This window comes from Buteo buteo, chromosome 11 (assembly GCF_964188355.1).
Source record: "Buteo buteo chromosome 11, bButBut1.hap1.1, whole genome shotgun sequence".
Lineage (NCBI taxonomy): Eukaryota > Metazoa > Chordata > Aves > Accipitriformes > Accipitridae > Buteo > Buteo buteo.
Window position 1 is genome coordinate 37,685,949 of NC_134181.1, and position 16,753 is coordinate 37,702,701.

Consider the following 16,753-nt stretch of genomic DNA (forward strand, 5'->3'; position numbering starts at 1 on the left):
CTTCCTTAATTTAACTTCAAGCTGGTGTAGTCATACAGTGGAATGAACACACTTGAGTATTTACAAATACTAAATGTAGGCTACTCACTACCGCAGTGTTCAAGTGACAGTCATTTTTTTAGATAAGCTAATGTAATACACATCAGTGTATTTATGGTTTATAAAACAGCAGTTCATTTTAAAGCAAAATTCCAGTCATTCTACATACGCACAGTACTATGCTGATTTGGTGATACAGGGACACAATTTAATGTTTTTCTTTGCATTTGTTTTTACAAGATTCAGATGCCAAAAACAAAACAGAACATTAAGTTACCTGATTTAAAAAAGAAAATCACATACGTTTACAACATCAAAAGAATAAGACGAAATATAAACCTTTGCTACTTACAACTGATCTATACAGATTAACCAAATCACAAATCTGTCACAATATAAACGTTTAATTGTTACAATGAGTAAGAACATACAGAAGATGATTTATTTTTTTTTATAAAATCTTCCTTTGCTTTTTTATTTTAAACTTACCATTAACTAAATTAGCTATGCAGGACTTGTGGGGTACATGACTAAGAAGGCACCAACAGTACAAAGCAAAGACAAAGCAGTTTGAGTATTTTTAAGAGTGCTCTACACTGATACAACACAAGAAAAGGCAACAATAGTAAGTAAACCAGCTGCAACCTTTAGAAATTTGTTCTAGATTTACAAAGGTAGTCCAACTTTTACATTTCCTCCAATGTTTCACTTAGTTTGATCACAGCACATGCTACAAAAACCACTGTAAGCTTCACTTTACTAATGTGCACTTTTCACTAATTTAGTGTCTTGATTTCAATCGTTAACTAAACCATTTTGAACCACAAATGTATTTAAAACTTAGTAAAAGGATTGTTTGGACTTTTTTGTTTAAACCACTGCATTTACAAAAATATTTCCCCTAAAATCTGGGATTGCTTGAAGACATTGCTGTACAAATATAAAAGTACTATGCAAGGGACCAAATTTGTGGTATATGGTGTGTATGTATAGACCTATATTTATACCATATCACTGTGCTGTAACAACACAATAAATTTATCAATAACCAAGGACTATATAAACTACACTAACATAAGCAAATATATATTAATAAAGTTTAAATCTATAGTACAGTTGCTCAGCAAACAACTTCGACATGGTATAAATATATCATAGCATATTACAGTGGGCAGCAACAACAGGTTTTTCTTTTTCTCATTCTGTAAGGAAAACCATGCTCAACTCCTTGGGTTTCATTTGGCCACTGCTGCATTACGTCATCACTGCTACTCCTGAAAGCTCCTAGTGCACCACACCGCTCAGCCCATGTAGTGTGTTGTACACTTCAGATTTGATATAACGTGCGATATTGATGAGGAAGAGTCCGGCGACAGTCAGGGCAGCAGTAAGATGCTTGTTTGCCAAAGCATCCATGAGAATTTTATGTTTGCATATTTTTCTTCAGCTGTAAGGTTGGAATGTTTTTGACAGTGAACCGTTTACATTCCTTATTCCCAAAACATCTTTACCATGAAATATGCATGTCACTTTGATTAAGAGTTGCTGTTCTCCGCTCTAAAATATAAAAACTACATGAAGGGAAAAAAACCCAAAACAATGTAAAATGATGAAATAACCGACCTAACACAGTGTTGTTATAGGCACCTTCTTTTAAACTATTTCCAAAATCTGATAAAAAAAAAATCATGTTTCTGCATTTGATGCATCAACAAATTCAACCCAACAATGTTTACTGAATTCAGTAGAAGATTGGTGAATGTGGTTACCGATAGTGATGGATGCCAACTGGATTCAGCAAGAATAGCTAAGGAAGAAAGCCCCAAAGCACCAGATGTTAGGTAAAGCAAAGCCTCGGCTTCTCACTCGGGGAGACAGAATGGAAGGTAAGTCTACACCTCCCCAAAAATCCAAAATTAAAGAAAGTATTAAAAAAAGAATCAGGAAAGAGAAGGATGAAGTAAGCTGCCAAAGTTCTCCCTTAATAAATTAAAACTGAGGTGTTACAAACTAATTTCAGTAACAGTCGTCTTTCCAACCATGCCAAAAATGACTCCTGTAGTAATGATGATCGTACAAGTAGCAGAGATTCTAGAAATATTTCAACTTTTCAAAACTGAGTGAGAAAAGCATTTTGGTAAAGAAGTGTAGAAATGTCAAGAGAAATTTCTACACTAGTATCAACAGTCAAGTGCATATTTCTATAGAAATGTTTTTCGCATAGGTTCCATACCACGATTCCATGATCACTTGTGCAGTGTCCTGACAATGCTCTTAATATGCTCCCCGCAACAGAGATTTATGTACCACAGGAACTTCCTAAGAGAAAATGCCCTTTAATGATGAACCCTTGCTTATTAAAAATTAGTTTTGGCAGACTAACACTTAAACTAGAGGAAAAAGAAAATTTTGAAATGGAATCTTGTAAGCACCCTTATCTATTGAAGTCTATAGTTAATGGCTTTCTAGATTTCTTTGAAGAGCAGACTAAATGGTATGAGGAAGCCTGGAGTTATTAACCAGCAAGCATCCTTATATACTACAGTAGCAATTGAACCTGATTTCCATTCAAACACATTACCCAAGATGAAACCAAAAATTAATTCTTAATGTTAACGTGAAGATATAAGATTTAAATTTATTTCCAGGAATTACAAGTGCATTTTGTTCATATTAGCAAGCAGTCTTTATACAATCCATTCTTCACTGCTGCCAAAATAAAATGAGAAAAAGACAGCAGAGATATGAAAAGCTAAAAATAGAACTATTTTTCCTAAGTTATTTGTTGAATAGCATTTCAGTTGAACACAACTCAGAGGTAACAATAGATTATTTTTTTCTCAATCATAGGCATGTGGCACTTAGACAATCATCTTTGCACAGAAAGCTTTAACAGTCATGCGAGGGCACAGTAATTATTTTAAACAAGGCAAATTTCTCACCACAGAGAGCAGTGGGGAAAGAAAAGGAGGCACTGCACTGGAACATAACACCTAGTAAACTCCACATTATACAATTTCAGTAACAAATACTTGAAAAGATCATTAAAAGGTATACAATTTTAAACATTATTTAGTGCTAGCTTTGTTTGGTTGTCCTAACTCAGCATTATCAGAAAAGTTTGATAGTACTTGACAACAGAACAGTACTTCATGTCACGAGCTCATGGAGGCTTGATTACAAATCACCATAGTGTAGGTTGCAAGAAATGAACTTGAGATGCTGACATGCTGTAGGAGCAAAAGTAAAATCAAACTTTCTCATTTAAAGATGCAGTGTTCCTCTCTGCAAGAATTCTGAATGTCAGTGATTAGATTCAAATGTAAAAACTATCAATCCTCATTTGAAGCATTTCATTGGTATGCAGGATGCAGACTGAGTTTATTAACATCATATTTTGGTTTCTCGCTTGCCACCACATATGGATGCCTTCCACAGAGAAAAGCATTCACCATTAGATCATCATGCCATTATGTTCTTTGTTAATCTTCCACCACACGGTGAGTAAATACAAGTTGGCGAGCTGCCACTCATTCTCTTTGCACAAGTCTTCTAAACACTACTACGTGGTATGAACTTTGGAAGTACTATGCCTCTAACATGGTTAAACTTTAAATGATCTCTTTTAGAAAAGGCAGGGAGAAAAAGGTACAAATTTTGTCAATACATGGAAAAAATGTGTCTTAGATGAATTCAATTAAGTTGGGTTCCTATGTGGCTCTTACGCTGTATAGAATACCTGTATGTACAGCACAGGACACCCAAACAAGTGCATAAGCAAGATTAACATGAACACGACTTATGCTGTAATCCATAGCATAATGGTATAAACTCCGCTGGATGCTAACCATTTCTATTTAAAAAGGAAGTGCAAAAAAAATCTGGGATGTCACTGACTTAAAGTGCCCTGAATAGTAGCTTTTCTAAAAAAATGCCAGCGACTTCAGTAAAGTCAGAAAAACATAGTTCATGGTGTAAACTTCTTACAGGTTAATGAATGATCTTCTTGGATATTGATCCAGGAGTGAAAGGAACCACTGCATCTTTCAAACCAGAAAGCAAGCAGTTAAAATACGGCCAGCAGTAGGTGCACTTACAGTACAGTACTGCAACAGGTCAACAATGGGCATTACGCATAGGAGTGTCAATTACAATTCTTCAGGCTTAAAAGATTCATTGAAAGCATGAAAAGCCAAAACTACCAGGAACTGCCCTCCTGAATGGCTCAAAGGAGTTAGTGGATAAGCTGAGAGAGGCCACAAGACATGACCAACAATAAAGAACTGGGAAGAGGAACAGCAACGTTTGAGCATGCCCAGTCCTTTAAGTCCTTGCCCTACAAAAAAGAGCAGAGACATATTTCAGTGAAGGAAGTTTTAACATCGCCTTTTAAAACAAGCATATTTTCCTATTTCTATGCTTTAGGTACACTGTGTTTACCATAGACAGCAGTACCAATATATGTTTAAAAAAAAAATAAAAAAAATCCAGAGACAGTGAGTATCAGTACATTACATTTTAAATTAAAATTTTACTTCTTCAAATGATTAGGAAGATTAATCATAACTAATGAATAAAGTATATTATTTGGTTATCTGAAGAATCTGTTATTTCCACAATGCCTCTCAATTCCAAAAACTACAGCCAAGGGGGAAGTTTTGAACCTCAAGAAATAAACACACCGAGAAGGGCTAGCTGATAAAGTACTGGGGGGGGTGGGGGTGGGGGGTGGTGTAGGGGATGCAGAAATGCACAGGAAGAGACCATTACTGTCCATTTTAAGCCAAATCCTGGGGACTGACCTTCCCTAGGATGTCAGCTACTTATGTTTAAACTGTTGTGATGTGGAACAGCTAATAATTCTAACCACAAATGACTAGGACAAATTACCAGCATATCATTATCAAGCTGAGTATAATATTTAAACTTCAGAATCGCATCAGCCAAATCAACTCTTCACAGTACCATTTAAAGGTAACATTTTTAGCAAACCAGAAATTTCCATTAGCACCAGATCACTGATATCTTTATCCCTAATCCCTTTATCCTTTAATCCCTAATACAACCTAGGTAAGTATGGTCTGTGGGCAAAGAGGCAAGCAGGAGAGATCATAAACTATGATTTACCACAATGTTAGCTATTTGCTCTCCCCTCCTTCACACTATGACCCATTAGTAACAGGTTTCATCTTACTCCTCAAAGTTTATGTAATTTTCTTCCAGAACATGTACAGGTACTGCTAGCGCCTCTGGTACAGAATTAGCTTTAGAAAACACAGATGGGAAATAAGCACCACGCATGTTACCGTGTCCCAGGGACTAATTCTATTGGTAATGCCCAGCTAATAATAAGAGCCAGATTTACCTAACTTTTAATTATTAAAATAGTTTCAAATGTTAGCTAGTAAGCTGAAATAAACAAAATACAATATTTCTAAAGATCAAAATGACTTCATTTGTGAACTTCTATACATTTGAATATTCAAACCAGTGGCAACAGAATTTACCCTATCTAAGTAAAAACTGTATTTTTCAAAAGCTTCCTTCACTTCCCCCCCCCCCCCCTTCTTTCACAGATTTCTTGCAGTGAGGAAGTTCACTGGCTCAAAACTTAACCTTTCTGCTGGAACCGCCAACCAAAAAAACAGTGATTGCAGAATGCTGCTGTTGACGAAGAATAGCACAGAAACTACTTTTAAGACCATAAAACAGGCAACCTAGATTAGGCTGTCTTCTTTTGTTTGTTTTTCTTTTCCAGTCACAAAACTTTGATACCTCAAACTATTAGTATCACAGAAGTTTCACAAGACCAGATATAAGGGAGACGTTTTCTACGATGAGGGTGGTGAAACACTGGCCCAGGTTGCCCAGAGAGGTGGTGGATGCCCCATCCCTGGAAACATTCCGGGTCAGGTTGGACGGGGCTCTGAGCAACCTGCTCTAGTTGCAGATGTCCTTGCTCATGGCAGGGGTCTTGGACTAGATGACCTTTAAAGGTCCCTTCCAACCCATACCAGTCTATGATTCTAAGTATTACAAAAATTATTCAAGTCAGTATTTGACCAATCTTGTATGAAACTACTGAGACTTCCAAGCATCATGGTATATGAAGACCAGTTAAGTTCATTGATTAAAAAAAGAAAAAAGAAAGAAAAATAAAAAGTCAGAGACAGTAAATATCGGTACATTACATTTTAAATTAAAATTTTAAATCTTCAGTTTAGGAGGATTAATCATAACTAATTTATGAATATTTAGATACCTATTCCTATTTACTCACACTATTTCAGAGGTACTTAAAACTGAAGTTAAATCATACTGAAGGTTCAGAGGGTTTTTTTTCCCCTTTAAAATAATTTAGGAGATTTCTCCTCTGTACGTTACATTTAAGGAAGAATTTTTTTTAAAGCATTTGAAGCCATATCACAAAATAGTCTGTAACATATGAAGAACATTGCCCCCTTAAAATGTTTTTTGAATAAAATTTGCATTTCAAGGTGTTGAGATAGCTTTTATTCTAAGAAGCACTATTTAAATGTAATTCTTATTCCTTAAATGTAACCTAAAAACTAGGTAAACATCTCAGGCAATTGCTTGGATTCCCTGTAAACACTTCAGTGTTGCAGGCAAAACTAAACACTTTCTTCAACAACAGAACAGGACCGAGGTCAAATGAATAAGCATAAAGCTATCCTTTAACAGGTAGTTATCCTATCAATAGAAAAGGTAAGTTCTACATTTCACTAGTGGTAAGAAAGTTCCAAAATTCTTCCCCCTGCCCAAGTGGTTTCGTATTGCTGTGACTTTACCTATGCACAATTTAAGATCGATATCCTGGCTGGAATCTAGCAGTTTCCTCAAAAATCAGTTCTTTCAGCTTTTCCTTCGGCAAGTCATCCAACTCCATATCAAACTTGAAGGGTGCTTCAGCTACAGGCTTAATAATATAAAGAAATATTATTACTTTTTTTAATATTACTGTTCTGTTGAATCTCATGTAGTTCTTGTATGGGGAAAAAAATCTGAAAATGCGCTTCACAAAAATATCTAATACTGTGCAGCCTTCAAGGAAGAACCCATTCTGTTAATCTTTTGTGTGCATTATATATTAGTTTATCAAATTTTAAATCAAACCATAGTAAGTAGCTACTCAAATCTAAACCACAAGTTAAAATAGTTAAAGGCTAATAACTTAGTATCTACCCAAAGAAAAAATTATCTGCAACATTTGTATTTCTTGGAATAAACATATCTTCCTTAAGGAAAACTAGCTTATTTCCTCCTCCCCTACTTCTTCACTAAAAGTAACCTGAAATCTCATCAGAATTGCATACTGAACTACAGTGAGTTCAGATTTGGGGGTTTTAAATGTGTAATCTGATGGCAAACTCAGTTATTCTTCTCCTTCATCTCAGACATTATGAAACAAGACCATAGCAAGCCAAGAAGTTCCATTTTCAGGAGAGTACACCTTAGCATCTACTTATTGTGTTACGCCTCCAAAATGCTGTACTAGAATAAGAACTACAAGATTTTGGTATATTGATGCAATTCATTCCTCAACTCCATTAGAGCTGTAGAAACACTGTCCTTAAACTAATGAAGAAAATAACCTCTTGCATCATTTAATCAACATTTACATTTTAACAATGTCTTTACCTCATCACTTGGATCATAATACTGCTCCAGATACGGATGGGCTAAAGCTTGCTCCACTTCAATCCGCTTATGAGGATTAAAGGTCAACATTTTATCCAACAAATCAAGTGCTAAGAGGAAAAAGTGAGCAAGAGTTTAATACAGACTCCAAAGTACAAAAGTGTTATGAACACTGGTATTACACAGAAAATACATGCTACCCTAAGTTTTGCACTAATTCCAATGTACATCGGGAATTCCCCAGCTGTGGTAGCAGTAACAGAAACAGCAGATTGCTTCTTATAACTTGGGCAGAGTATCTTCACCTGCCCATCTTATTGACATTCCCTGGTTATGGTTTCCTTTGGCACGATCTGGTCTAATGGAGACATACCCTTTCAAAAGCTGTTCAGCATAAGAATGAATGTCGAGGGAAGAAATGCATAGAACCCTATGGTATAATCTATTTTTAACTACAGCAGAAATGGAATAGGTAAGGCTTTTTCTTCACTCAAATAGATGCTTTGGATTTTTGTGCCAAAAATCCAAACCAAGATAGAGCTTTTCTGAAATGAAAAAGTAATCAAGAATATGTTCTTATTCTGAAAAGAAAACTTGGCTGTTTACTGACAAAAATGTCATCCAGAAGTCATTAGGAGTTCTAGACCATCACAGTGAACTATTCTAGCATAACTAGCAGCCCAGAAGGTACTCTCCACCTAAGATGCAAATATATTCATGTTGATGAGATTCAGGCAAAATCTGTTGAAGAGAACTCGTAAAGAATCCATAGAGAACTTGAAGATCCAGTAAGACAGAGAGTGAGGTCTGATGAAATTCTGGACAAATGTTACAAGTCAGAGTTACTGCAATTGTTCAGTTACTTTGATTGTAACACATTTTCCCTTTCCAAGACAAGGAAACAGAATGATTATAGCAACAAGAAGCCCAAAGATATCTGCAGCATCCTAAATTCCACTCCATTTCTTCTCCTCACCACATCATTTATGACACAGAACTTACATAGAGGCTTCTTACTGCGGCAAAGTAGTGGTAGCTTTGCATCAGAATGAGACGCGTACCAAGCATTGCAGAAGAGACAGACCTTACCACTGCATACAATGGCAGCTTGGAAAAGCTGCAAACTGGCACAGCAATTAATGTTAAATATTCTGACGAGGTTTTCTCAACACTGGAAACTCACATGCTCACTCCGTGCTAAAGCATGTCCCGCACAATGCTTTTTACTGAAATGATTGACAAACAGCTTTTTGAAAAACTGCTCTGTCAAAGCTACTCTGAAGATCTAGATGAAAAGGTGTTGCAGAAGTCATGCAAACGGCATGTTCCCCTAGCAGCTAAGTGCATCAGCATTGCTACAGTTTCAGCTGTCAGAAGCCCACGGTAAAAATTCTCACATTGATGAGCACTATTATGAAAGCAGAATAAATCACTTCTGTTTCTCTCAATGACAAGGATAATCAGCTCTACTCAGTTCCATCTGCAAAAATCAGCTTTTACATGGTAGTTCAGTACCTGATCATATTCACTAAGAATTATCTAAAATTATCGGTTTAAAAAAAGGTGACTTATGAATTGTGTCAGAGCAGGTAAAAGAGCACTGTACTGTGAATACAACCACCCTTAAACTGCGTGAAGTAGAATTTAAAACGCAAGTCAATAGCTATCTAGCAAAACAAAATCATATTTACCCTCTAATAAAGCCTTGTTAAGAAAGGCAACAATTATTACACTCCTTGCTTTTATAACTTTTGCTCCACTTATCATAACTGAATTTTTAACCCATTAAATTTTAACCTTTCATACTACCTAAGGACCCACACTTCGATTGATATTATCCAGTTTGATCTAGAACTGACATGCAGTCTGCACAAACTATACTGAGTTCAGCAATAAGCAGCTATCTCATATCTGATTTTAGAAACAAATTTCAAGATTTGTTTGATGCCTCTCTCAAAATCCAATACCTACGTTCAGTACTTGAGTAATGTATCATGCTTTCAAAGACAGTAACAAGAGTTAGGATTTACGTTTTACACGTAAGTTAATGATCAAACAGCACAACATGTAATCTTAGAGTTACTAAAAATTGCTTTAAAAAGATAAGCTAGTATGAGGGTTTCATGCTGGTTTATGACTTAATATTAGATTTATACTGCCATTTTAAGGGACCTACATGTTCTATTTCCAATATAGATAAATTCTTAGGGTGGTTTTAAAAATCCCATCCTGCCATTACTTTCTGATACAATGTAATAGAGCATAAAATACCTTTGGGGTCAGCATTTGGGAACAGCCTGTTCCATGGTACCTTGTTTTTGTGTGGTAGGGAAAGCAAGTAGTTTCTGGCCTTTAAATTTATTATACAATTCAAATCTTCTTGGGAAGGGGATCCAAGTATACCTAAAAAAAAAAAAAAAAAAAAGAAAGAAAGCAAAACCCACAAACAGTAATGCATTCTGTGAAAAGCATATTAAAACAGTTATATCGCATTTGCTAAAACTCAGTATTAAAACTGCTGGGAAGAAGATTTCAGACTAAATGTTTTAAGAGTACAGGATACTTTAGAATTCTTTTAGAAACCTTTACTAAAGAGGTTTAAGTTATTTTTTTCTTGTAAACAAACAAATGCATTTGATTTTTTTTTTTTATTTTAAAAACCTCTCTGCTGGTGTAGTAGATAAATTGCTAAGTATCCTCTAGTTGCCCCCCAAATCAATGATTTGTTGTAGAAATCACCGCAGATATAACTACAGGGAACAGATGATACACCTACAGAGCCATACGTTATATACTGACCAACAAGAGAAAGAAATGAGCAACCAAGACCACTCTAGCTGGTAGAAAAGGTGGAGAGAGACAGACGGATGTGGAAATGCTACTTTTCTATAAAGCTTACCAAGGATATGGTTAAGTTGGTCAAGGTAGTGTTTTCCTGGAAAGATGGGTCTGTTGGAGAGCATCTCTGCCAGAATACAGCCTACTGACCAGATGTCAATAGACTTGGTGTAACCCTGCAAGTAAAGGGAAAACACATTTTTGTCAAAGAAATTTTTGCATAATTGCAGCAACATGTTACTTTAGTACGTGTTACTTTAGTAAATTGTGAAAGTGCAGGCAAATAAATATTTTTTTCTTAGATGAGTCATGCTTGTTCATGCTCTTTGGTTTTTCTGTACAGAATGAAATAATTAAGAATTGTATATCAAAAACACTAGTTGGAAGGGATAGCAAGAACTGAAGTATGCCTTTCCAGAAGCATTCTCTAAATTTAGCTAAACATATTACCAACCGCAAATTTCTGAGGCTCCCTAATTTTATAGCAAATTTAAACTAACAAATTTTGGAAACAAGCTATTCTTCTTAATTCCATAGCTCCTAACAGTATGCTAAACGTGGAAAAAAAGCCATCCTTCTTCCTAATAGGATATAAATATCACTAAAGTAAGCAGCCTTCAACAAAGGAGTGAAAGTGCAAAATTAGATTGTTCGTTAGCTGATTTGTAAAACATGACAGGCAAGTAAGTAGTAAAGATGATGTGAGAAGGCCAACAATGGTAAATGGAATATATATATAAGAAGAATGGAACAAATGGCCATATTTTCCTGTGTATGGATAACCTGTGTTATCTGTAAGAAAAGGCTCTCATTCAGAGGCACGCTAGTTACACTAGTGCCTGGGTAGCACAGGGACGAGTTTACCTCAAGAGCCCCTGGCCACATGAGCTCCCTTGCCTTACTCTCCCATAGCCCGCTGCCCCCTACTCCCTCTCCCATTAGTAGGGAGCTTCCAACAAAAGCTAGTAACTTTGCTGAATCCACAGCCACCTTGGCTCCAACTTCTCAGGACATGATCACTTGACTTTATTTTCAAGGCACTTTAATTCTAAAAGGAATCAAGCTATATGCCAGAGAAATTGTAAGTTGACCACCTCTTAAGAAACACACAGAATATTTTCTTGTAAAAGCTGCTGATAAAGGATATCCAGAAATAAGGTTAAGTTGCCCTATGTTTATGGCCTCAATGTGAGTTTAAAATACAAGAAGTTGGGAAAAAACCTCCTCGACTGGTCAGATGACTATTTTCTAAAAGCACGTTAGACACACTATTGTCACAACAAATCAAATCCAACAACCAATGAAGCAGTAATCCTACAGAAACAACAAAGTCTTCAAGGAATATAAAATACAGACACAGATGTCACATAGGTATTTTGCTAATGAGCATATGGCTGTAGAAACTAATGCAAAGGTTATGAAGGATACCCATTACTCACACCATACAGGGACTGGATACACCTTAAAACAGCCACAGGAGAACATAAGAATAATTCCAAGTATAAAAAAAAAAACCCAAAGGGATGATTTCATTAAGACTACAGGAATGCAATTAAGATTGACACACAACAAAGATCACATGCCTTCAGAATCAGTTTCACCCTCATTATACATTCTAAACCTAAATTAAGATGTCAAGATAACATTAAGGCAACATTTGCAAGCCTTGATGAAAGCAGCAGTAAAATGCTCTCATTACTAGCACTTCTGTCCTGCTCTGTGGAAGAGCATTTGATGGAAAGAAGCCTCATGATTGGCAAGGAACTAGACACACATGGGAACTCACGCACATGATTATTCAGTTATAGCATCCCATAATTGTATCTGGAATCACAAATTTATTGCAAACCAGTAGCTGTACTGCAAATCCATTACCGCATTTCCTCAAGACTATGCATGCGTTCTGATCCTAAAAAGATGGGGCAGGGTGGGGAAGCAAAACTGGTACTTGCAAACGAATAACCACCAACAGAAGCCTCATAGCAGCGCACTATGGTTCTCACCTTAGAATTCAGCATGATTTCAGGAGCCCTGTACCAACGTGTGGCCACGTATTCTGTCAAGAATCCTGTGTGATCATGATCTGGATCTGCAACACGAGCCAGTCCAAAGTCACAAATCTGGATTTAAAAAAAAAAAAAAAAAAGCAGCATATTAGACATACAGCTTCCAATACTACAACATTACTAATTCACCTTTCCCCAACCCATGATGTAATACCTACAAATACAGTGATCATAACCTGTATTTTTAAAAACAAATTATTGCACTAAGGTTAAGAAAAATGTTTTGGATTAAGTACAAAGAGCATCCGATTAGGCCATGCAGGGGCCAGGAAGAATAAATGGTTTAGGAAAAAAAGATGTTCCTTGTGCACAATTTATGTTGCACTACTTAACACTTTCTCTGCCAGATAGGTGGCAAGATACACTTCTCCAACCTGTTATTAGAAATTTACCAGAAAATGAAAAGAGATTAAAATTTCCAGAGAACAAAATTACCAACCAACACATTTGTAGCAAAGTTCAATACCCTTTTTTACAAAAGCTAGCATCATAACTACATCTTTGCACAAGAAACATCCTATCCAATCATGAGATAATGGTAGACTGGAAAGATTATAGGTTGCTGAAGGAAGCATGAGCTTAAAAAAAAAAACAAAAAAACAAACAACCCCACAAGAAAATATTTCTCAACCTTTATCAGGAATATAGTTTTATCTAACTATGAAAAGAAAAATAAACTCTGATCTAGACTAGTGAGTTCAGCAAAAAAGAAGTGTTTTTATCTATACACTAGTAAGGAGGTTCCATGGCTTTCAGAGCTATTTAGTGTCCTCTCTCCAGAGAGAAATTAACAGAACTGAAAATGTGAAGAAAGACAGTGTTCCTTTCTTACCTTCCAAAAGGTAAATGGCAAGCTTGTTGAGCGGCACATTAGACACATTCATATGCTTTTGCTACCACCAAACAAATACCAGTTTATGATAATGATCAATTTCCACAGAAAGTGTATTTGCATGAAAGAATATGTACTCTCAGAAAAACAAGGCATCAAACGTAGGAGTGCCAGTTAGGAGGTTCCTCTGATGCATACCTTTTATAATAGTTTACTCTTTGATAGTTAATTGTGTACACTAATTATATTAAAAATGTGAAGTAATAATACGTTGTAGTCAATAAATACTGTAATTGATAATCCCACCAAAACCACAGAAACCTCATTGTACCCTGGCAACCTACTCCTTTATTATCCTGGAGGGACAGCGTGTGAAACAATTGATAGATCAGTCATGGAAGAAGTGATTCAGCTGACTAAAAGCTACATCTGAAAGACAAGATTCAGCAGCTGACTGTTAAACAGAGGGACTGAAGAAAAGGCAATGATGAAATTCATAAGTCAGGCTGCATGGGATGACTCCTCTGACTTCAGCTACATAATAAAACAACCCCAAACCCTGAATCCTTAGAAAACAAAACCAAAAAGAACCCTTTTAACCAGGTCAAGGTTCTCCCAGGCTACAGAAACAGAGCAGCTGCCTTGTGTGCAATTAGCAGCTTACATAAAGAGAATCAGTACAAATAATCAGAAGAGTCTCCTATAAAGACAGAAGCAAAGAAACTGTAGAGAACAGCTTTATGGACTTCAGAAAATAATTATGTGGGCAGACAAAATTGTTGCAATCTCTTCCTCCTAACCTCAGAAAAAAAAGTTAGATAAGACTATAGGCAAGGAGGCTTGTGCAGAATTATACTATTACACATGAGCAAAGTGCTAGAATTTGTTATTACTAAGACAAAAGAAGACTGACATTCATGAAGAGAACAAACTGAATTACAGAAGGTGTCTGTGAATCTCTCAACTCAAGTAGAAAAATGCACAAGGGATGGAAAGTAAGATTAATGACAAAGAGAGCTCATTAAAATGACAAAAAGCCCCTGCTGACTAGAGCAGAAGCAGGTTAAGCAGAAAAGAAGAAACACCATTAGTGAGAAAGGCATCAAGGTTGAAGCTGCAAGAAAGAGGCTTTTGGCTGTTAGCAGTGTTTTCACCAGCTGCAGAGCTGACCAGGAGCATTAGCAGGGCAGAATAAAAGAGAAGGTGGAGAGGCCAGCATCCTGCCTGAAGTCCTGGGTGCAAGGGACAGAGCACAGACACTGACTGTACCCTGGTGAGGGCAGACGGTTCTTGCCCTGTGGCAACAGAACACATTTAACAAAGCAACTACCCTATTTATGGGAGGGAAAAAGAGATTGCGAGTCCACTATGCCTGTTCAAATAATAATTGGTAAAGGTCAAAGCACCAGAAGAAGGTAGGCTTCTCAATCCGAACTTAAACAAAAAAAGAAAGAATCTGTGCCAGCAACATAACGACAGGCAAAATATTCTTGGCATTTTGACTAAGTCACAGCAGATAATAAAAAACTGCATAATGAAAGACCCAGGTATGTCAGTCAGTGCTTCATGCCTTGGAGAGACAGAACAGATGCTACTGAGAGAGATGGAATAACCTCCCCACTAAATAAATAAATTTAAAAAATGCCAGCATCCTATTTATACATTTAGCTTCCATTTCTTGAAAACAATGTTCTTGTAATCAGTGTCAGGTATGCTTTTTTTTTTTAAAGAGATGGCTTAAAATTGGATGAAGCTATCAAGCAGATGGGAAGATTTATGAGGATCATGTACATATGGCCATTTACTAAGCAAATGAAATGACATCCAACAGTGCTACTAATATACTGAAATATCTGAAGTTGTATTGTTGAGTAGCCTGTGTGTATGTATATATTTATATAAAAGGAAAAGGAGAGACTTCCATTAAGTTTAGGTGTTAATGATAAGATGATAGGTGAAACAGTTGCATCTCTAGAGTAATTGGTAAAATCCTGAAACAAACAATAACTTGTAATCTTCCTCAAAAAAACCCTCTCATCAGCCTCCTTTCAAGTCTTTCAAAGTCTCTAACAATTCTTGAATGTTTAATACTTGGCAGTATTCACTATGTGGATAGAAAAACACAACTGTATTGGGTTTGTGTGGCAAGGTTTGGGGGGGGGGTGTGTGTGTGTGTGTGTGTTACAGAGGTGGCTTCTGTAAGAGGCTGCTGGAAGCTTCCCCTGTGTTTGAGAGAGCCCATACCAGCCGGCTCTAAGATGGACCCGCCGCCAGCCAAGGCCGAGCCAATTAGCGATAGTGGTAACGCCTCTGTGATAACATTTTTAAGAAGGGAAAAAAGTTGGGACAGATGGAAATGGCAGCCAGAGAGAGGAGCGAGAACATGTGAGAGAAACAACCCTGCAGACACCAAGGTCAGTGAAGAAGGAGGGGAGGAGATGCTCCAGGCGCCGGAGCGGAGATTCCCCTGCAGCCCGTGGTGAAGACCATGGTGAGGCAGGCTGTCCGCCTGCAGTCCATGGAGGTCCACGGTGGAGCAGATCTCCACCTGCAGCCCGTGGAGGATCCCACACCGGAGCAGGTGGGTTCCCGAGGGAGGCTGTGACTCCGTGGGAACCCCATGCTGGAGCAGGCTCCTGGCAGGACCTGTGAATCTGTGGAGAGAGGAGCCCACGGAGCAGGTTTTCTGGCAGGACTTGTGACCCCACGGGGGACCCACGCTGGAGCAGTCTGTGCTCCTGAAGGACTGCAGCCCATGGAAGGGACCCACACTGGAGCAGTTCATGAAGAACTGCAGCCTGTGGGAAGGACCCACAGTGGAGAAGTTCGTGGAGGACTGTCTCCCGTGGGAGGGACCCCACGCTGGAGCAGGGGAAGAGTGTGATGAGTCCTCCCCCTGAGGAGGATGAAGTGGCAGAAAATAACGTGTGATGAACTGACCGTAAACCCCATTCCCCGTCCCCCTGCACCGCTGGTGGGGGTTGGTAGAGAATCCGGGAGTGAAGTTGTGCCTGGGAAGAAGGGAGGGGTGGAGGGAAGGTGTTTTAAGATTTGGTTTTATTTCTCATTACCCTACTCTGGTTGATTTGTAATAAATTGAGTTAATTTTCCCCAAGCTGAGTCTGTTTTACCTGTGACGGTAATTGGTGATCTCTCCTGTCCCTATCTTGACCCACAAGCTCTTTGTTTTATTTCCTCTTCCCTGTCCAGCTGAGGAGGGGGAGTGATAGAACGGCTTTGGTGGGCACCTGGCATCCAGCCAGGGTCAACCCACCACAAAAACTTATAAATAAAATTGCTATAGTGTGTTAATGTTTTA

At 37.6% G+C, this 16,753-nt stretch overlaps 1 protein-coding gene across 1 annotated transcript in view; it reads right to left on the bottom strand.

Moving 5' to 3' along the window:
- Window positions 1-225: 225 nt before the first annotated feature.
- The window catches only part of MAPK1 (mitogen-activated protein kinase 1), a 40,453-nt gene continuing 23,925 nt past the window's right edge, over window positions 226-16,753 (bottom strand). Inside the window, exons 4-9 of the mRNA XM_075041587.1 lie at window positions 12,540-12,656; window positions 10,598-10,712; window positions 9,970-10,101; window positions 7,699-7,808; window positions 6,849-6,976; window positions 226-4,375 (exon numbers count right to left, since the gene is read on the bottom strand). Of these exons, the coding sequence (XP_074897688.1) occupies window positions 6,860-6,976; window positions 7,699-7,808; window positions 9,970-10,101; window positions 10,598-10,712; window positions 12,540-12,656 (591 nt within the window). The 3' untranslated portion in view covers window positions 226-4,375; window positions 6,849-6,859. The remainder of the gene's footprint in view (window positions 4,376-6,848; window positions 6,977-7,698; window positions 7,809-9,969; window positions 10,102-10,597; window positions 10,713-12,539; window positions 12,657-16,753) is intronic.